Here is a 21,535-nt window from a genome sequence, read left to right on the forward strand (position 1 = left end):
CAGGGAGATGGGGGTCTTGCAGCACCACTGCCCTTCCAGTGTCCCGCCTCACCTCCCTACCTGTGAGTCCAACAGGCATTGCAGGCTCAAAAGGCTGAAATGGAATCCGGCATCTTCCATGCCTCAACCCCCAATCCTCTGCTTCTTGACTCCAATCTACTCTTCATTCTCCACTCCCATTAGAGTTAAGCCTTGGTACTTGTACCACTGCAGTATATCCTGAACCCAGCCCCTTTTCCATCCCTGCTGCCCCAGGTCAGGCCTGAGCCTACCAACAGGGCCTCTGCCTCCACACTCACCCTGCCCCATCCACTCCCCACCAGAGAGAGCTCTGGAAATTCTTCTGCTCATATCTACGCTCCTTCAAACACCTTCCATGGCTCCTCAGTTTTTACACGACGCTCCTAGCACCTGTCCTTAATATCTTTGCTCCTGCTGTATCCTGGGGAAAGGCTCCCATCCTTTTTCTGGGTGTCCAAATCTTCCCCATCCTTTAAGGGCCAGCTGAGGTGCTTCCTCCTCCATGAAGCCTTCACTGACCCCTCCAGGCCCTGGAGCCCTTTCACGTCTCCTCTTCGATCTAGAGCACTCTCTGCCTTGAGCGGTATGGCTCGAGCAAGCCCATTTCTCACCTCATTTACCTGACTGAGCTGTTGGAGACAGGGACCATGACTTGGGTTTCCCCTGAACTCCCTCTTACCTGGATGAGACCGGAACACGACCTTCCTAAGGGTTCAGCTTTGATTTCTTGTTTTCGATCTTTATCCTAGAATTTGCATGTCTGCCATGAAATTGCCCCCTTCCTTGACTGCTGAATACATGGTTGACTCTCAGGATGGTCCTGGAGCCTGCTGTCTCCTCCCCATGTCCAGGCCTCACTCACACTGGCCTGTCATTGCTCAGTTTGCTTCGGATCCTGGAAAGTGCGTTTCTGTATAGATCTGAGCCTTGTCCTGAAGTTTTCTTGTTACTGTGAATTTGCATTTCCTACTTAAATTTGCATGCAATTCTTGGGGAGAGATTATGCGAATCCCCAGTTCTGTAATATTTTTAGTATGTTTTGTAATTTGTGCTGCTTGCATGAACACCAGGCACTCATTTCTCACAATTCATTACAGACGTGAACTGCCAGCTCTCGGGCTCCTCCGGCGCCCAGCCGGGTTCCCTGCTGAAAACAAGCCCCTCACCAGAGCGATCACTCTTCTTAAAATGTAAGACCCCAGGAGCGGGGAGAGGGTGAAGAGGGCGTGGGGTGTACTGGTGGGAGGGAGGGTCACTGAAGTAGAGGCCCCCCTTTTTCCCTAAGAAACCCAACTTCAGTTTTCTTAACCCTTATTATCAGTTTTTTAAAAACCACAGAAATAATACACGTTCACTGTAGAAAAATTAGAAAACAAAGAAAAGTTTTTTAAAAGAAAATCACTCATAAATCACTGAAGAGCTTTGGAAATGTTTCTGCTCACATACCCAAGCAGACACGTAGTAGTAGATAACTACTATTATTTGCCCTTTTAACTTCCTTTGGCATATCTATATACATACTGTGATAAGTATTTAATATATATATTTTGTACAAACATGGTGTCATACTCTACATCCTGTTTTGTAATCTGTGTTTTCATCTACTGATATATTATGAACATCTTTGTTCCCTTAAAAAATTATACAGGTAATGTGTGCTTCTTGTAGAGAATTCGAAATTACATATACTAAAAGAAAACAATTGGCTGCCCCGGAGTTAAATGATGTTAATGTTTGTCATATATTCTTTCAGACATTTAAAAAATATATATGTCTACAGATTTTTAAAAATGGGATATTATAGATATTCTTTTGTAATTTTATTTATTTATTTATTTATTTATTTGTGGCTCCACCACGAGGCTTGCAGGATCTTAATTCCCCAATCAGGGGTCGAACTCTGGCCCCCAGCAGTGGAAGTACGGAGTCCTAACCACTGGACCACCAGGGAATTGCCTTCTTTTGTAATTTTAAAAATTTAGGGCTTCCCTGGTGGCTCAGTGGTTGAGAGTCCGCCTGCCGATGCAGGGGACACGGGTTTGTGCGCCGGTCCGGGAGGATCCCACATGCCGCGGAGCAGCTGGGCCCGTAAGCCGTGGCCACTGAGCCTGTGTGTCCGGAGCCTGTGCTCCACAACGGGAGAGGCCACAGCAGCGAGAGGCCTGCGTACCGCAAAATAAATAAATAAATATATAAATAAATTTAATAGTATAGATTGAACAATTTTCTATTTTAATAAACACAGATATTATAGTTATTTTTAAAGGATACATGGTATTCCATTGAATATGCCGTGTTTAAATCAATCTCATATCATACTATTGGACATTTAGGCTGCTTTACATTTTCATTTCTATAAACAGTGCTGCAGTAAACATCCATTCTTGTACCTCTTTGTTGAATTAATTAGTGACTGAATACACCTTAGCTCATTTTTGTATTTTTTTAGGAGTAATTTCTCAAAATGGAATTACTAGGCATGCATTTTTTTAAACTAAACTTTAACAAATATAAAATACATAAAGTGCACAAGTCAAAGGGCTGTAGCTCAATGATTTTTTAAAAGTGAACACATTCAATAACTTCCTTCAGACCATGAAATGGAAACTTCTAGCTCCCCAGAATCCTTCCTCATGCCAGTTCACTATCCCGAAGGGTAACTACTCTCCTGACTTCTCACAGTAAAGATTACTTTTGCCTGTCTTTGACCTTTATATAATGAGATCACTCAGACTACTCTTTTGTGTCTTGCTTCGACAGAACAACATGACATTTGTGAGATTTACCCATATGATTGTGTGTAGCAGTAGTTTGTTGATTTTCACTGTGGTGTAGTATTCCATTGTATGAATGTAGCACACTTAATATATTGATGGACATTTTGGATTGTTTAGCTTTTGCCTATAGTGAATAATGTTGCTTTGAATATCCCTGTACATGTCTTTTGATGCATCTATGTATGCACTTCTGTTGGATATTTACCCAGGAGTGGGAGAAAAGGATGCCCAGTATAAACACTTCTATGCAACATTGTTCTAGATGTCCTAGAGAGTGCCTTGAGGCCAAAAAAAAAAAAAAAAAAAAAAAGTAACGTATAAGGATGGGAAAAGGGAAAAAAAGATCATTATTCAAAGGTGACATTATTATTTACAGAAAATCCAAAATAATCTATAAATAAATTAGTTACCAAATGAATTTAGAACAGCTGCTGGATGTAATGTCAGCATACAAAAATCAATTGTATTTCTATGTATTGGCAATAAACAATTAGAAAATGAAATTTTAAAAACATTATTTTCAGTAACACTTTTAAAAAGCTAGGAATAAATCTAACAAAAGACATACAAAACCTCTCTACAGAAAACTCCAAAATATTACCGAGAAAACTATCCAGCAGTATCTACTAAAGCTAAACATCCACATGCCCTAAGATCTAGACTTTTCTCTAACTTCATGTCTACAGAGGTGTATAATGCAGCAAGAACTGTTATTGGGAGTTTAAATCACCACCACCCTTCTGGAGGACAGTTTGGCAATATTTACCAAAGGCCTTAAAATCACAATCATCCCCGTCGACCGAGCAATTCTTCTTCTTCTAGGAATATATTCTAAATAACTAATCAGATACATAAAGATGTATTCATATTAGTATTTTCAAAACCTTTTTAAAAAGCGTATTTTTTAAGGCGGGGGGAGGGAATACGTTAAATTATAATTCATCTATACATCAAAATCTTAAGGTTGCCATTAAAATGCTTTTTTTTTTTTTTTTTTTTTTTTGCGGTACACGAGCCTCTCACTGTTGTGGCCTCTCCCGTTGCGGAGCACAGGCTCCTCGGCCATGGCTCACGCGCCTAGCCGCTCCGCGGCATGTGAGATCTTCCTGGACCGGGGCACGAACCCGTGTCCCCTGCATCGGCAGGCAGACTCTCAACCACTGCGCCACCAGGGAAGCCCCTTTGCTCATTTTTTAGTTGGGTTATTCTTTTTTTTGTTTTTGTTTTTTTTGATACTGAGTGGTACCAGTTCCTTATATACTCTGGACATTAATCTCTTAACAATTATGTGCAAATACACTCAGCTCCCTGTATCCATGGATTCTGCATGCACAGATCCAACAGCCCATCAAAATTTGATCAGAGGTTTGTTGAATCCACAGATGAAATTGATGTGGTAAAATGTTCATAAATACTTCAATAAATTTCAAAAGCAGATTACCCAAGAGCCTGTATAGTATGACACCAACGTTAAGAAAAAAACTATAAAGGGGCAAGTAAAGAAAAAATTGGAAGCATGTACACCCAAGTGTTAACAGTGATAGGATTATTTTTTTTTTATTTTTATATAATTTAAATTTATTTATTTTTTTATTTTTGATGGTGTTGGGTCTTCGTTTCTGTGCAAGGGCTTTCTCTAGTTGCAGCGAGCAGGGGCCACTCTTCATTGCGGTGCGCGGGCCTCTCACTATCGCGGCCTCTCTTGTTGCGGAGCACAGGCTCCAGACGCACAGGCTCAGTAGTTGTGGCTCACGGGCCTAGCTGCTCCGCGGCATGTGGGATCTTCCCAGACTAGGGCTCGAACCCGTGTCCCCTGCATTGGCAGGCAGACTCTCAACCACTGCGCCACCAGGGAAGCCCCGATAGGATTATTTTTTATTAACTTTTTAGAAATTGGCAACAAATTCCATGGTACAAAATTCAAGCCGTACAACGGGTGTGCACTAAAATGTTTTCTCCTGCCCGTGCTCCCCAGCCACCGCCCCACTCGTGATTTCCGTGTTTCCCTGTATTCTACCCTGAACACTTGCGGGACAACGGGTACCAGCAGGGTCGGTTTCCAGGGGGCGGGGCAGGGGCACTGGCCCCGCCCATCGGGCCTGGCCCGGTGTCCCCGCCCTCCGCAGACGCGCGTACGCTCACGCTGGAGGCAGACACGCTGCACTCGCGCGTGCGTCTCTCGGCAGACTGCTTGAAGATGAGTTGTGGCCACCACGGCAACCTGGGGCTCAATCCTGCGCTGCGTTTCGACGCGCTGTGGCAGGTGCTGGGCCGCGACTGCTTCGACGCCGGCCGCCACTACTGGGAAGTGGACGTGCTGGAGGCGGGCGTCGGCTGGTGGGTGGGCGCGGCCCACGGCTCCCTGCGGCGCCTCTGCCGCAGCCCGCTTGGGCTGCAACCGCCAGTCCTGGTGCCTCGAACTATATGACCTCGAGTACTGGGCCTTCCACGACGGCCAGCGCAGCCGTCTGCGGCGCCGCGACGACCCCGACCGGCTCGGCGTCTTCCTGGACTACGAGGTCGGCGTCTTCACCTTTTACGACGTGACGGCATGACCCACCTGCACACCTTCCGTGCCGCCTTCCAGGAGCTGCTCTACCCGGCCCTGCGGCTCTGGGAAGGGGCCATCAGCATCTCCCGACTGCCCTAGGGGCCGACACCTGAGTGGCCGCCCTAGGCTCTCCGCGGCTCTGGTCTCATCCGATCCAGACATGGCTGGTCTACTGCCGCCTCTGTAAGCATTCCCATCCTCTCCCCTACCGGTCATGCCCTGTGCTTTGAACAGTTCCTCTCCTAGGTACGCTAGTTTCAAACTAGCGTTTAGGGCCCTAAACACAGGTCCTCTGCTGCTGCTCTCTCATCCGAATTCCCCACCGCTACCAGGGCCCTTCTTCTACACTGCTTTTAGTCCAGGTTCCTGAAAGGACACACCCATGGGTGAGCCCTAAGCATCCTCACCATGTCAGAATACATGATCCTCAGCCTCAGAACATTCTCCCTCGTACAGCACTCAGAACCGCCTGGCACATAGTAGGCGCACAGTAAATATGTGAATAAGAGTCGCTAAGACTCTTCTGTCCCTTAATGTCCCTTGGATCTGCTTCCTCCTCTCCACTCTCCTTCAGCTTGTCCATGTCACTTCCTTAAGAGCAGCTGCAAGAGCTTCTTAACACCTGGCCTGAACCCTTTCCCATCTCATCCTCCACCCTACAGCTAGAGTGATCTGCGTGAAACCACTTAACCTCTTAGAACTATGAGAAGGTTCCCAAGGAGACTATGGGGGGGGAGGGGAGCACTTTACCTTAGCAGTCAAGGCTTTTCTAGTCTGCCCCAAACTACACATCCTCATCTAGCTCCTACTGCTCTTTTCAGAGACTCTCCAATCAGAACTGTGTGTCGCATAGTTCCACCTCTATACCCTTGCCCTTGCCATTTCCCATATAAACACATTTATACAGGAAAGCCCCTTCTTTTTGCCTGTCTGTTTTCCCCAGGCTTAACTGCCCCCAGGAAGTCTCCCCAAGCTACAAGAATCTCTCTGTATCAGATCCACAGTCTGGGACCTGTCTTTCCAATTAGATTGGAAGATTCCTAAGGGCAGCCATGTCCTACACCTTACCCACCCTGAAAAGTTCAGAAAGTCCCTTCTCTCCAAGGCAGCAAGTGAATGACCACTAGCTGGCTGCTATTGAATCAGAACAGCTGAGCTGGGAGGGTCTCACAGATCACTCAGCCTGACCCCACTGTACATTTGGGGAGAATAAGGTCCTGAAAGAAAGTTGCCTGAAGTCACCCATGGTGATTAAGGGCTCGGCCACCTCCCAGCCCTCAGGCATGTCTCTCACTTGCCCCCTGGCCCAGCCCTTCAGGCCCAGCTTTCAACCTGGAAGATTTTACTGCTTATTCATTTCTTAGGGAATGTTGGGAAGAAATCAGCAGGTGACTGTTGCTAAGCAACCACAGGCAGTTTTCCCAACAGTCTTGGAATCAAAAGGAGAGGAACTAACTATGAGTGGGGTTTGGGCAGCTCAGGCATCCCTATGCTCCTCAGATCCAAAATGTTGCCAAGGAAACCCAGAGAGCCCCTGCTTTCCAGAAGGTAATGATGGAAATACAGAAGGCCAAATCAGCAGGGCTTCCCAGGGAGATCATCCCCTCTAGTAGGAAGGGAAAGGCCTCTTTCCAGGGTCTGTACCTCAGTTCTGAAGGTTCAGCATCCTGTCGGTCAAATTCCTTATATGGTTTTGAAGTGGTACTATGTAAAAGTATCTTCTTAGGTGCTTGGCAGGAGGGCAGTGGTAGGGTGAGGAAAACGCAAAGCAATCTCCCTCAGGGTTTAAACAGACTCAGTGCGTTAATTGGTTTGAACCATATAAAACTGGCAATTTCCAATAGTTTTTTTTTAACCTAAAAACGGTACTTTCATATGGGGCAATGTAATGTAAGTAGAATACAAGGCAGAAGGAACCTCAAAAGTGGCTTTAGTCCTAACCAAATCATTTAAAACTCTAGCTTGGATAGATGTCTTCAGCACTATGCTCCAGGAATGCCGAGAAGAGGGAAATTAATTCTACTGGGGATGGCCCAGAGCAGAATTCTGACAGGCAGAGGGCATTCCTGACAGAGGAAGATGCATGCACTTGACCCCATATCTCTGTTCATCCCTGCAAACCAATATTTATTCCCAGACCCACGGCCGCAGGGTCCAAGTAAAAGTACTTGCTATTTTGTCAGGCACTGTTCTAATGCTTTACAGCTATTAACTCATTTGATCCTTACATCACCCCTAGGAGGTAGAAAGTTATCCCAATTGTACACATGGCAAAATTGAGACACAGAATGAGTAACTTGCCCAAGGTCACACAGCTGATGGTGGAACTGGGGTCTGTACTCATCCACCATGTTCAGGTGAATGCAGTCGGTCTCTAGCCAGTGCCTACTCGCTCTGGCTCCTCTTTTTTCTTTTTTTTTCTTTTTTAACATCTTTATTGGAGTATAATTGCTTTACAATGGTGTGTTAGTTTCTGCTTTATAACAAAGTGAATCAGTTATACATATACATATATTCCCAATCTCCTCCCTCTTGCGTCTCCCTCCCACCCTTCCTATCCCACCCCTCTAGGTGGTCACAAACCACCGAGCTGATCTCCCTGTGCTATGCGGCTGCTTCCCACTAGCTATCTATTTTACATTTGGTAGTGTATATATGTCCATGCCACTCTCTCACTTTGTCACTTCCCTTCCCCTTCCCCGTATCCTCAAGTCCATTCTCTAGTAGGTCTGTCTTTACTCCCGTCTTACCCCTAGGTTCTTCATGACCTTTTTTTTTTCCTTAGATTCCATATATATGTGTTAGCATACGCTATTTGTTTTCTCTTTCTGACTTACTTCACTCTGTATGACAGACTCTAGGTTCATCCACCTCACTACAAATAACTCAATTTCATTTCTTTTTATGGCTGAGTAATATTCCATTGTATATATGTGCCACATCTTCTTTATCCATTCATCTGTTGGTGGACACTTAGGTTGCTTCCATGTCCTGGCTATTGTAAATAGAGCTGCAATGAACATTTTGGTACATGACTCTTTTTGAGTTATAGTTTTCTCAGTGTATATGCCCACTAATGGGATTGCTGGGTCATATGGTAATTCTATTTTTAGTTTTTTAAGGAACCTCCATACTGTTCTCCATAGTGGCTGTATCAATTTGCATTCCCACCAACAGTGCAAGAGTGTTCCCTTTTCTCCACACCCTCCTCCAGCATTTATTGTTTGTAGATTTTTTGATGAGGGCCATTCTGACCGGTGTGAGATGGTATCTCATTGTAGTTTTGATTTGCATTTCTCTAATGATTAGTGATGTTGAGCATCCTTTCATGTGTTTGTTGGCAATCTGTATATCTTCTTTGGAGATGGCCCCTCTCTTATTAGGCCTGTGATGCTTTGCTTTTGCTCGGTTTCTCTGTGGGACTTAAGTCTCCCTTTGGATTACCTTCCATGGGCTCTGAGATGAGGTCTTACACCCAGAGGGAGGTTTGAGAGTTTGGGATTCATGTAGCAGAGTCAGAGCTGGACTATAAAGGATGAAAACTGCAGTTTTGGTCCACAATCAATTGTGACCTCAAGCTAGTCACTGTACTCTTTGGGGCATCATCTGTAAAATGAGGTTAATGACCCCACCTGCAAGTGCTGTGAGGCTCAGATGAGCCCACAGGATATGAACTTGCCTTAAAAACTGTACAGTACTGTACCATGCCAGGACCTATCTGCATCCGCAGTGGAGTTCCTGTTGTGCCTGACACGGTGCTGAGACAGCCGATACTCCTAGCTGCCATCTGGCAGTAGCAGGAGCCTCCGTGAATACTCAGCACAGGACTGAGCTTCCTTGGGGTCCATGTCTGTAACGGTACTGATCACTTATTCTCTTTCAGACTTGAATTTATAGAAATTTCCTTATTGATAAGAGCAAATTGCTTGCAGATGTGGTTTTAATAAAATGAGTACCGTCCCTTTTTTTTTTTTTTTTTTTTTGGTACACGGGCCTCTCACCGTTGTGGCCTCTCCCGTTGCGGAGCACAGGCTCCGGACGCGCGGGCTCAGCGGCCATGGCTCACGGGCCCAGCCGCTCCGCGGCGTGTGGGATCTTCCCGGACCGGGACACGAACCCGTGCCCCCTGCATCGGCAGGCGGACTCTCTACCACTGCGCCACCGGGGAAGCCCGTACCGTCCCTTTTAACCGTGTTCTTCATTGGGAGTTTGTGTTGCTTCAAGGACACGGCACCCAGGCCTGGATGGGGCCTTGCTCATTTCCCACCCCCTCCACAACTTTCTTGCTCTAGTCAGCTGGTCCTTGATGGAATATCTCTAGTAATGGGGGGAGTTCACTATTTCTGAAGGTAATTCACGTTAGAACTTCTTGCTTATGTGGCAACAAATTCTGCCTCCCAGCAGTTCCTATCCAAGATAATATTATGCAACTTTGGGCAACTTTTGATCAACATTGAAGCCATTTGTGGTCACTTACTAATTTTTAGAGATTTCAGGGACCCTTTCTTGTCTACTGAATGATATCTTCTGTTTCTGCAGTTCCTTTTTGCCAGGGAGAAGGGTGATGATAGCCTGGTGGAGGAGACGCAGCCTAGCAGAGGGCACACAGAGGTGGCCCAGCGCAGCCAGGGCATGGTGAGCAGGAGTCCATACCACGAGGAGGGAACAGGCTGCCCAAGAAGCCAAGCTGCATACGAGGTGGGACGGTAAGCATAAGAGGGGTGGGGCCCAAGGTTGAGTCCGCCATGTCCTGCTCTGAAGCCTTCCATGGCTTCCCATTGCCTTTTGAACACAGTCCAAAGTCAGCAGGCTTTTAAGCCCTTGCTTCCTTCCTGACAACCTTCCAAATCCCTTCCTTCCTCTCCATGTGGCCATTCCCTGCCCAACTTTCACCTGGACATACAGGGTACTTCCCATGCCCCAGATTCCACAATTCCTCCCTCAGTCACTTCTCAACATGCACAGTTGAACTAAAGTGCCACCTCCTCCAGGAGAGCTTCCCTGGCCAACGCCTCCTCTCCCATCCCCACTCCCATAGCTCTCATGACTCTTGGAAAACATTTCCGCAATTCACACATGCAGGGCACTATTTGTGGACGTAACTGCACCCAATAGGCTGTGAATTCTCCAACAGGGACCGTCTGCTGCCTCACTGTGGTCCCAGCACTGGATCGCCTTCCTGGCAGGAGCTCAGGGACGTACGAATAGGCCAGAGCTGTGCCCAGAGATCCATCCTCCTGCCCTCAGGGCCTGGCACAGCATGAGGTGGCCAGCTGCTCCTGGCTGCAGGCAGCCCCATACTTTACCTACACACGGCATTCACAGGCTATGATTTTCTCTATGTGCCCTAATGGGAAGCGGGTTCTAGACGATGGCCCTTCTTCACAGTTCTCTCCAACACATTACCCAGTCCTCTACCCAAAGGGCAGAGTTAGGCCCTGTGCCCTCACTGGCTCTTCCAGGTGTGAGCCTCACTGGCTTCTGCCCTCTGGGGGAATCCAGCTGAGGTCTACAGAGCAGCCTGGGCCCTTCTCACATTCCAGTCTGACAGGACCTGGAAGCAACTGACAGGTTCCCTGCTAGAAACCGCCTGCTGTACATTCTCAGCCAGAGCCCCAGCTAGGCTCTTCCCTCCTTTCCTTTCAGACCCACCTCCTCTTCCCAGGCCCTGGAACACATCCGTCTACTACCATACTAAGTCTCTTCTTGTTAGGAGGTCTCAGATATTTAATGTCATCTCTGCTCTTGTAGAAAAAAAAAAAAAAAGGCTATGGAATCAGAAATTTTGATTGTCTGCTCATGACTGTTTGTAGGGAGAAGTGAAAGGGAGTAAACAGCAGCCAGAAATGGATGCCGTCACAATCCAGCTCCTAGCACGTCAATCTTATGGATTCTTGTGAGTACAACCCCGGATTCCCACCCCACCCCACCCACACATACAAACGCGAGTCTCCTTCCAGAAACTGTTTTGGGATCCCCAGGAGAGGGAGGCCCTATCCTCACAAGTAAAGAAACTTCAAAGAGCAATTTACGCATTTGAAAAGAGACTCCAAGATACACTTTTTTTTTTTTTTTTTTTTGCGGTACGCGGGCCTCTCACTGTTGTGGCCTCTCCCGTCGTGGAGCACAGGCTCCGGATGCGCAGGCTCAGCGGCCATGGCTCACGGGCCCAGCTGCTCCGCGGCATGTGGGATCTTCCCAGACCGGGGCACGAACCCGTGTCCCCTGTGTCGGCAGGTGGACTCTCAACCACTGCGCCACTCGGGAAGTCCCCCAAGACACACTTTGAGTCAAGAGGAATTAAAGTAACCAGGTCAAATAGATATGAACAAAGATTAAGAATTTGAAAGTACATTTGAAAATAATCATTAATCTCAGTATTGGTTCAAAAGAACAAAGAGGACTATGATAGGGAATCTCTGTGAAGGGTTCATGCTTCAGTTCAAGGAAGTCCAACAGTGAGGATCTTTTGTTAGCTGGGTTTGTAATTTCACGACGGATCATGGAAGGGCTGATTTCAGCATCGCCAGCATACTTACAAGTCACCACAAGCTGCAAATACGCCAAGCCCCACACTCCCCAGCTCCCTCACGTGCCCCACTGCACGTGTCACCTTCTGTGGTTTACTTTACTGTGCTCCTGGTTTATGGAGCATCTGTCCCCATCTGAACGGAAGTCCCATAAGGAGGGGATTCACTGCAGTATCCTCAGGCCCCAAAGCAGGGCCTGGCACATAGTAGGCCCTCCATATTTGTTTAAAGAAGGAATAAATGCCATTTCCCTCTCTTTGCTCAGAGCTGTGAGTGCTTTGGCATCCTCTGCCTGCAAAACACTTTGGCCAACCCCTTCTCTAATGCCTAGTGATGGCTATACAGCTAACTAGACTCAACCCCAGGGCGGGCAGGGGATAAGGAGAGAGAGCTGGAAGGAAGAGATATTTGGGGTCATTAGGGTTGGTTTTGCAGGCAGGAAGAAGGAAGGCTGAAAGGAGAGGGCCCATACAGCCAGCACTCACTCCTCTGCACCCTCACTGCCACTGGGCAGTGATGAGATGCTTCTGAGCCCACCGCCCCTTCTGGGCCAGCCAGCCTGAGGCAGAGGCCGCCCATATTTGCTCTCTGTATCCCTCCAACGGGCTTGACCCAGGGCCTGGCCCCTAAATGTCTGCTCTCTGGGTGGGGAGTGGATGAAAGCCAGATCCCCAGAGACCACCACTCCTGCCCCACGTCACCCAAATGCACCTGACGGCACCAGCATTCAGAGAATGGCACTTTATTTTAAGACTTGATTTTTTTGCCATGATTTTCTACCGATTCCTCCATGATGGTGTCGTCTTCTTCCACAGTGACCAGGACCTTCTTGCCCACCAGACTGAAGATATCTTCAGGAGGGTAGCCTTTGGGCTCACCCACCTTCACAGTGAGCATGTCCAGTGTTAGAATGGTGCCTTCCGGAATTTTCACTTTGGCCACCACAGACTTGCCCAGCTGTGGACAAAATTAAGACTCAGTGCCAGCCTCACAGAAATAGTTAGCACACGTTGCTTTATCCCCAAGGTCCCTGATCAGTTTTCTCGCACAAGGTTACCTGGATAGCAGGGACTCTGTTTTCCCCCCTCGGTGCCTAGAACAGTATCTCACACACAGCAGGGACTCGGCCAGTGTGGGGTGGACTCAGAGGAGGGGCCTTTATAATAAAGGACTCAGGTTATGTAGCCAAAGAGAGCCAGATCCGAATCCCAGGCAGCTGGGTACAAGCTGTGGCTGAGTTTCTCTGTAAAATGGGAAATAACAGTGTCTCTGCCCTGTCAGATGACTACAAGGATTCGTGATAATAATGTAGGTAACCTACCTGGAACATAGACTGCTCTCAGTAAATTAAAATTATGATTGCTTTTGTCATCGTCCAGTTCAGCATCACATTTTAAACATGGGGAAACGGAGGTCCACGGAGGGCGGGTAAGCTGGCCAAGGTTGCGAGGAGCCAAGATGAGAACCTGGGGTTCCTGACTCCTGGCCCACTGCTCGAGGGACACAAACCTTGTGTCCTCCTTGCTCAGTACAGTAGCAGTACAGAGGGCGCACAGACACTGAGTATGGAAGGGAGCCTCTTAGGAAGAGGCAGATAGGCTGGGCAGGTGAGGGGAACAAAGGAGACCTGAAGCTCATGACCAGTGTTTCTAGGTCTTGCCCATAGATGCTTTTCAACAAAATATCTAGTCCAATACTCTGCATCTTCCAGGTAAGGGCCAAGGAATCAGTTCTGGAATTTATGCCAGGACAAAAGGTCTTTCGGCGGATGATTATCAGATTCTGCATCCTCTGGTACCTCACTGTTTGCCCAGGGAGCCAGGAGGCTCAGAACCAAATTAAGTGCTCAACTGCTATAACTCTCATTCCAGTTTCTGGGCCAATTCTCTCCCCTTTTCTTGTATAAGGTAGTTTGTTTCTTTTTACTGTTATTTTAATTTCCTGGTGTATATGCATCTTTAATTTGAGGGCAGCAAGTAGGCCCCACTGGGATAAAAGAGCACTCCTCTAGCAGGCCTGGTGTTAGATCTTTGTTCTGGCCCAGACAGCCCGCAGCGTTTGAGGAGTGTCTGCTTCCCTGGCAGCCCCGGGACGCCTGGCTCTAGACTCAGAGGCCGAGCCAGGTATAGGCCATGGCTTCCGGGAAGCCCAGATAGTCAGTGTGCCAGGCAGGGCTCGCGGGCCTCCCCATCCCCTCTGTCTGAAGGTTAATGCTGCACAGCTCAAACTGCTCCTGAGGGAACGTTTGCGTCATCCCCCACCAACCCCGTGACAAGCCCCACCCCCATCCATCCATTGCCTCCCACGCTTAGGGATGCCTTGACATAGCACAGGCCCTCCTCCCACTGCCTCATGGGGCCCCTCTGCCTGGATGTCCCTCAAGGATTACCTACTCCACGGGACCCCAGACTTGACCTACCCGCATGCCTCACGAGGGACCCCGGACACCACCCCCCTTTACCCGGGGTCTAGAGCGCTGGGGCCAGAGGCTTCAGAGACTTAATGGAGAACTGTAATATGCCAGGGAACCAGAGAAACAGCTGAAGTTCCTTAAATAACCAGTTCCTCCCGCTGCTAATATGAACTCCAAAAAACTCATAGGCTCCGAGCGACATCCCTGCATCATTCCACTGGCCTGGGCTCAGGTAGGGCTGGTACCAACTACCTCTCAGGTAAGTGCACGCAGCCCCCTCTCAACAGTGGCACCCGGCAGGACAGAAGAACCCACCTTCTCGTTGCAGGCCATCTCACAGGGCAGCAGCTGCTTGGTCGGGGAGCCCAGGGCCCTCTCCACGAGGCGCACGGACCTCACTAGCTCGGCCAGCTCCGCAGGCTCCAGCGAGGCCGAGTGGTCACTCCCCTTCCAGGTCTTGTCCAAAGTTATGTGACGCTCCAAGACCTTGGCCCCCAGAGCCACTGCGGCCACAGATATCACTATACCTGTTTCATGCCCAGAATACCCTATGGGAATGTCAGGAAAGAGCTTCTGATATTCCTTTAAAATAGAAAAAGGGAGGGAAAAAAAAGTTAAATAGTGTGGTACTTTCCGCATACATTCTAGAGTCAGGCAGATCTGAGTTTGAGGCCCAGGAAGCCTCCGAGGCTCTCTGAGTCTCTCCTTCCCAGGGATAGCAGTACCTGGTGGGAGCTGCTATGAACTTGTGGAGGGCACTCAGTACACTGTAAATGCTCAAAAATAATGGCTGCTGTTACCAGGAACACATCTGAAGAATGTTACACACTGCGCAAACCACGAAGAATAATAACAGAACTATAACCAAATGCCTAAACCCATTCAAAAAGCATCTGTCACATTTAATTAGCCTGAGCTGCTGAAAGCAAGTATGCTATATGCACAAATATCACCATCAATAATACATACAGCCCAATCTCGAAACAATCCTTTGGTGGGAATGCTAAATAATTAATTGGTTATCTATAATTCACTGGATGTGACGAAAGACATTCTAAGTGGAGTGAGCCTCGTCAGTGAGGGTGACCAGAAAGCTTAAGTACAGCAGAAAGACCCAGATGGGAATTAATAGAAGATAAGGATGGCTGAGTGGCAAAGGCCTTGAAAACCAGGCTTAAGGGTGTGTGATGGACAAAGAAGTGCAGGTTGCTAGGTCAGAGGACTCACCCTGCTGTGACAGGGGTGGGCTGGGCCTGGGGGGCAGGCTGGCAATTTAACTCTGATGGTGCCCTGCTCTAAAGAGAGAGGATGTGAGCATACCTCAGGTGGGGATGGAAGGGATATGGGGACCACACTTCACAAAGGAAGAAAACTGAGGAAAATATTTGGCGTCAGACACACTAAATTGTTAATTACGGTAATCTCTGTGGGATGGGATTACAGAGGATGTTCATTTTGTATGTTATATATTTCAGGGCTGAATTTTTTTTTAAACCATGTTTAAATTTAAAAAATAACATGATTTAGAGATGAGCTAGAAATGGAGAAAAGACTACAGAACTGGGAGAGACAGAAACTTTAGTTAAAAAGAGAGTAGTGTCATTTCAAAAAAGGTTAATTTTTTTTTTTAAGTTAAACATGAAGACTAAAAAAATGTATAAGAGCTTATATAATCATGGGGGGAAAAAAACCCGCAGAATGTCATATACGGTAATGAAAGAAAAATATAAAAGGAAAACTGGTTAATTGCAGTATCAGGATTGTGTGTGTGTATATTTAGAATTCCACTACTCTTACTATGATGTTTTTTGTACGATAATTACACACCTATATATTTCCAATTAATTATGTTTCGGGAGCTACCAGGAGGAATTGATAGAGATGGCCCGAAACAATAAGGGACAAAGAATTCTACTCCAGCTTTGCCACCAGGATGCTGTGAGATCTCAGGCCAGGTAAGGACTGGACCTCGTCACCTGTAAACCGACTGAAGTGGAACAGACAAAATGCTGGGGGAGAGAGAGCTCTCTCAAGGTTGTCACTGTAACAACTTTGACCCTCAAGGATACTCAGAATCAGAGAGCTGGTAAATAACAGAGTTGGAAGTAGGAAAAGCCAGAAGTTTCAAGAAGGTCTCCTACAACTCAATATGAAGAAAAACGGATTTCTATACACCGGTCTTCATATCTGCATTATTCACAATAGCCAAAAGGTGGAACCATCCCAAAATGGTTTTGTTGTGCTACCATCGCCACCATCCATCTCCAGGACTTTTTCATCATCTCAGAGTCAAACTCTATACTCATTAACACTAACTGCCCATTTCCCCCTCTCCCACTGACAGACAAAATGGGTATTTTGTTTGTCAATATGGAGAAAAATGGTGTATTTGTACACCAATGTTCATATCAGCATTATTCACAATAGCCAAAATGTGGAACCATGCCAAATGTCCATCAACGGATGACTGGATAAACAAAATGTGGTACATATATACAATGGAATATTTTTCAGCCTTAAAAAGGAATGAAATGCTAACACATGCTACAACATGGATGAACCCTAAAGACATTATGCTAAGTGAAAGCAGACACACAGAAGGACAAGTACTGTACGGTTCCATTTATTTGAGATACCTAGAGTAGTCAAATTCATAGAGACAAAATAGAATGACTGTTGCCAGGGGCTCGGGGAGGGGAAATGGGCAGTTAGTGTTTAATGAGTATAGAGTTTGACTCTGAGATGATGAAAAAGTCCTGGAGATGGATGGTGGCGATGGTAGCACAACAGTGTGAAAGCACTTAATGCCACTGAACTGGACGCCAAAAAATGGTTAAGATGGTAAATCATATGTATATTTTACAAACACAAACCCACAACTCACTAAGAAAGCCAGCGATTCACAGAAGACGGACCGCTGATGGCCATTACACACAGGTAAAGAAAATGTATATGGACAATTATGAAGACTCCCCCTTAAATTTTACGAGAGAAATTAAGGTTGGTTTTAAGAAAACGTAATTTGTAATCTTTAGAATGTATCTGACTCCTTAACTGCATAGTTGATTCTAATTTGATTCTGCAACAGCAAGATCGTCAAAGGATGTTCGAATTACGAAGCATGTCAAGACTGGTTAGAATTTGGGCTGCATCTTCCCCACAGCAAACGGCCCAATCAGACAAGGGCCCTCCCTCAGGCTCACCGAGATGACGCACAGGTTGACGTCCTCGGGCTGGAGCGGGTACGCACTGGTGCACTGGAGGAAACAGAAGTTGGGGTTGAGGGGCTTCACAATCTGATAGACTTGCTTCATGGTGTCCATGGACTGCATCCCACTGGAGATGACCATTGGGCGGCCTGAGGGACCCAACACCAACACCATCATCACTTTCTTTTTAGGGGTTCTGACTCTCCCTTAAGCACACGCAGGGGTTTCATCATTCTACTGAACCCCGCAAACATCTCTTAAGCACTGTGCCAGCCACAGTGGGGGAACAGAGGTGAGCCTGGTGGGTTCCTGTTCTCAACCACGGGAAACGTAGACTCCCCTCACCCCCATAACATTATTGTTCAGCAAAGTGAACCCAATTAAGAGGAATTTCATACTCTTTAGAGAGAGATGAGCATCTCATTGGATTAAGAGGTTGCATGGTGTGGTAGGGTGAGCACTGCCCCAGGCTCAAGAGTGTGAGGCCCGGGGCGGCCAACGTCCTAGCTGTGTGTTCTCAGATGCCTCGTCAGTGAAGTAAGTAGAAAGCAGCAGCATCATATGACCTGCGTCAGTCCCAGGATTGTCACGAGGATCAAATGAGATCACTCATGTTGTAAAACCACTTCACAAACTGTGATGTGTGGAGGTTGGATATTATACCTACAGAATACTTCTCAAAGTCAGAGCTTCCTCTAAGAAGTTTGACACATACTGTCATATCCTTAATTTTATATAAATATTTTCTTAGAAATTAAAAATAATTTAAAAATTCTTTTAAAAAACTGTCTTATTTTTCATTTCTTTCCTTGCAAGTCAGCACATGAAAAAGTGGGAGTATAGGCTGACTGGAAAATCTGTCTTCAGGAGACTCCGGGGTGAAATTACTAGCGGGGTGAAAACATGAAGGTCTGGACTCAGATGTATGACAAAAATTAAACACTCACCTTTTCTGGCTGTCTTTTCCAGATAAGGGAAGTTGTTAGTGTCCCCAGATCCAACTTTGAAAAATGGAACATTCAGTTCATGCAGAAACTCAACTGCCATCTACAAAAATCCGAGAGGGAGCTCCTTTTCACGACTGCTCAGAAGCACTGTCCTGAAGACAGGCGAGGAGCCACATACGAAGAGAAAAACCCCTCTTGCCCAGCAAGAGGGACTCTCTCAACAACTTGAAAGCAGACACAGATTTGTTATGTCATGTCATTCAAATTCAAACATTCCGTCATTCATATCCACCCATCCATTTGTCCAACAAACATTGCGTGCTGGCACACACTGGCTATGAGCAACTGGAAAAGAATCGGAACCCTGGCCAGACCTTCCTTCCCCAGGGGCCTGGAGCCCCAGTAAACAAACGAAAAAGGGTCATGACCTAATCCTGACCCAGCAAAGCAGGCAGTGAGCAAGTGAAAGTCCCTCAAAGGCCTCATCCTTTCCTCAAGACCAAACAGCCGGAAGAGAGGCCATTTCAATCCTTGCCAAAAATGGAGCGTTTGATGGCCTAGCCCTGACACACTGATCCACAGCTGGCGGGGCCCATCAAACCCAAGCCCTTTCAGACCTCAAACTATGCTGCCCACAGAAAAAACGAACCTCAGTCACTTTTTTGGACACAACGTCACTGTTTGAGGTTACCTCTCTAGGGCCCTTCACCATCCTTACCTGGGATTCATCAATAACACTCAGGAAATTGGCAAATGTCAGCAAATGCTTGCTGAAGGAATCAGTGGAGCACAAGTTTTAAGAATAAAATCTCAATTTGCTGTAAAATTACAATTTTACATTACTATTACTGTTTTCATTACTATTTTTTTTAAACTGAAGTTGAAAATCAGAAGTAGGGCGAATCAATGTCTTGGAACGTTTCCCAATATCTAAGTTCCATCTATTAAAATGCTGGCTGAGTCTCAGAAGTAACTTTGGAAGACTTGATTAGCTAGGTCAGTGCTTCTCACGCTTTATTACGGGCACACGAACCTGCCATGGATCTTGCCCAAATGAAATGCAAATTCTGATTCTGTTGGTCTAGAGTGGGGCCTGAGAGTCTGCATTTCTTGTAAGTTCCTGGGTAACACTGCTGTTACTGCTCCGTGAATCATACTCTGAGTAGCAAGTAGCAAGGTTACCAGCATGAAAATCCAAAGGGCTCGGGGGTGGTAAGGAACAATATGAGAAGGCAATTCTGCAGCAGGTTCTTTAAATCAACCCACTACTGCCTGAGCTCCCTTCCTTCTTCCCAGCAGGTGACGAGGTACTCCAATCATTGGTCTCACTCAGAGAATCACCTTCCTCATATGTTAATCCTCTAATAATGTAGGGGTTAGAGCTGCTGGTGATTCATACAGAGTGACCAACCAGCCAGTGAACAGTTCAAAGGCAGAAGGCAACCCCCTCGGTCTAAGAGACACCTCTCAGGATGGCCCAGGCGCCACTCCCCTCCAAGGTGCTAAGCCACCACTGCCTTCCCCCACTCTGCTTTATGTCTTCCTCGTCTCTCTCTTCCCTTCCACAGTTTTCTATGTCACTCTCTCCTGTGTACGTATCTCTCGTACTGTTAACCAGCCCTAAGGTGGAACTGAAAACCATTTGTTTTTAATATATTTCTTGAACAAAGTCTAATGTTCCCACCCTTCTCACTCCATCTGGCAGATGAAGAGTGTTTTCTATTTTAAGAGGGAAAACCCTATGCTAAGTTTTCGTCTGTAAAATGCTCTATTTGTGAGAGCATGGCTCATGATGAAAAAGTCCCCAAGGGCATAAAGAGATGGATGAGCCCACTCAGGAGAGGTGCAGAGCGCGCAGGGGCAAGGAGGGGCCAAATGCAGAAAACACACTTTGCAAAAGCTTACCTACACTACTGTATAGCCCAGGGAACTCTACTCAATGCTCTGTGGTGACCTAAATGAGAAGGAAATCCAAAAAAGAGGGGATATATGTATATGTCCAGCTGATTCACTTTGCTGTACAGTAGAAACTAACGCAATATTATAAAGCAACTACACTCCAATAAAAATTTTTTTAAAAGCTTACCTACACTGATTGTAAAATCTGCATGGAGCTCTACAATTTTCAAGTGAGGAAAAGGGGAAATTCCTGCCGGAGGAGAAAGGTGCATCTCGTTTTGCAGCCCTCCTGGGGAGCCAGCCCCATCTAGTGGCCATTTAGAAAACTGCCATTTTCTCAATCCTTGGTCCAGGAAGATCCCACATGCCACGGAGCAACTAAGCCCAGGAGCCACAACTACTGAGCCTGCGCTCTAGAGCTCGCGAGCCACAACTACTGAGCTCGCATGCCACAACTACTGAAGCCCACGCACCTAGAGCCCGTGCTCCGCAACAAGAGAAACCACCACAATGAGAAGCCCGCACACCTCAGCAAAGAGTAGCGCCTGCTCGCTGCAACTAGAGAAAGCTCGCGCACAGCAACAAAGACCCAATGCAGCCAAAAATTAATAAAATTTTAAAAATAAATAAGTAGAGAAAGCATTCTTTAAACATTAAAAAAAGAAAAAGAAAACTGCCATTTTGGATTAATCCCTGCAAACGGTGCCAACTTCCGTAGTAATCTGGAAGATACTAGCCTTCCATCCTGAGGCAATATTACTGTGCCCAGGGCCCCTCAGTCTAGGTCAGCGCCAGTGGCTGCCTTCTCTCTGTGGACTCCCTGGCTTCCTCTAGCCCTGCCCACGCTGCTGTCTGTCCTCCTTCCATCTAGGGGTACAATGCAGCCAGGCAGTCTCACAACTTCTCCTCCCTCCCACCCCACACATCATAAAGGCTTTCTGAGTCTGTCTGAAAGGAACTCGACTGAGTATGACCCTCCCTGGGCATCCAACTGGGTTAAACACACAGAAAACAGTCCCACTAGCAAACTGGTTTGGGTAAAATGCTGCATTGTTAGGCTCTCCCTTAGAGGGTCCCAGTAAATACAATTGTCTAGCTATTTTACAGTGTTTCCCACACTTATTCTACTCAGAACCCTTATTTATTTGGGGAAGGGGCTTTGATTCTAAATTAATGAATTAATGAGGA

The 21,535-nt window shown here is 46.7% G+C and overlaps 2 protein-coding genes across 3 annotated transcripts in view; one reads left to right on the forward strand and one right to left on the reverse strand.

Moving 5' to 3' along the window:
- The window catches only part of TRIM14 (tripartite motif containing 14), a gene marked incomplete at its 5' end in the record, with an annotated part of 28,553 nt that extends 15,721 nt beyond the window's left edge, over nt 1-12,832 (forward strand). The window contains 7 exon segments of the mRNA XM_082655812.1: nt 1,119-1,211; nt 4,925-5,162; nt 5,164-5,342; nt 5,345-5,532; nt 9,889-10,055; nt 11,163-11,245; nt 12,695-12,832. Coding sequence (XP_082511938.1) covers nt 1,119-1,211; nt 4,925-5,162; nt 5,164-5,342; nt 5,345-5,448 — 614 coding nt within the window. The 3' untranslated portion in view covers nt 5,449-5,532; nt 9,889-10,055; nt 11,163-11,245; nt 12,695-12,832.
- Nucleotides 12,616-21,535, reverse strand: part of NANS (N-acetylneuraminate synthase) — a 29,385-nt gene continuing 20,465 nt past the window's right edge. Inside the window, exons 3-6 of one of the 2 annotated variants that reach the window (XM_082655813.1) lie at nt 18,449-18,548; nt 17,496-17,650; nt 14,608-14,874; nt 12,616-12,836 (exon numbers count right to left, since the gene is read on the reverse strand). In XM_082655813.1, coding sequence (XP_082511939.1) covers nt 12,627-12,836; nt 14,608-14,874; nt 17,496-17,650; nt 18,449-18,548 — 732 coding nt within the window. In that variant the 3' untranslated portion in view covers nt 12,616-12,626. The remainder of the gene's footprint in view (nt 12,837-14,607; nt 14,875-17,495; nt 17,651-18,448; nt 18,549-21,535) is intronic. The other variant, XM_082655814.1, reaches the window with a different exon arrangement.

This window comes from Grampus griseus (genome assembly GCF_964374135.1).
Source record: "Grampus griseus genome assembly, chromosome: 6".
Classification (NCBI taxonomy): domain Eukaryota; kingdom Metazoa; phylum Chordata; class Mammalia; order Artiodactyla; family Delphinidae; genus Grampus; species Grampus griseus.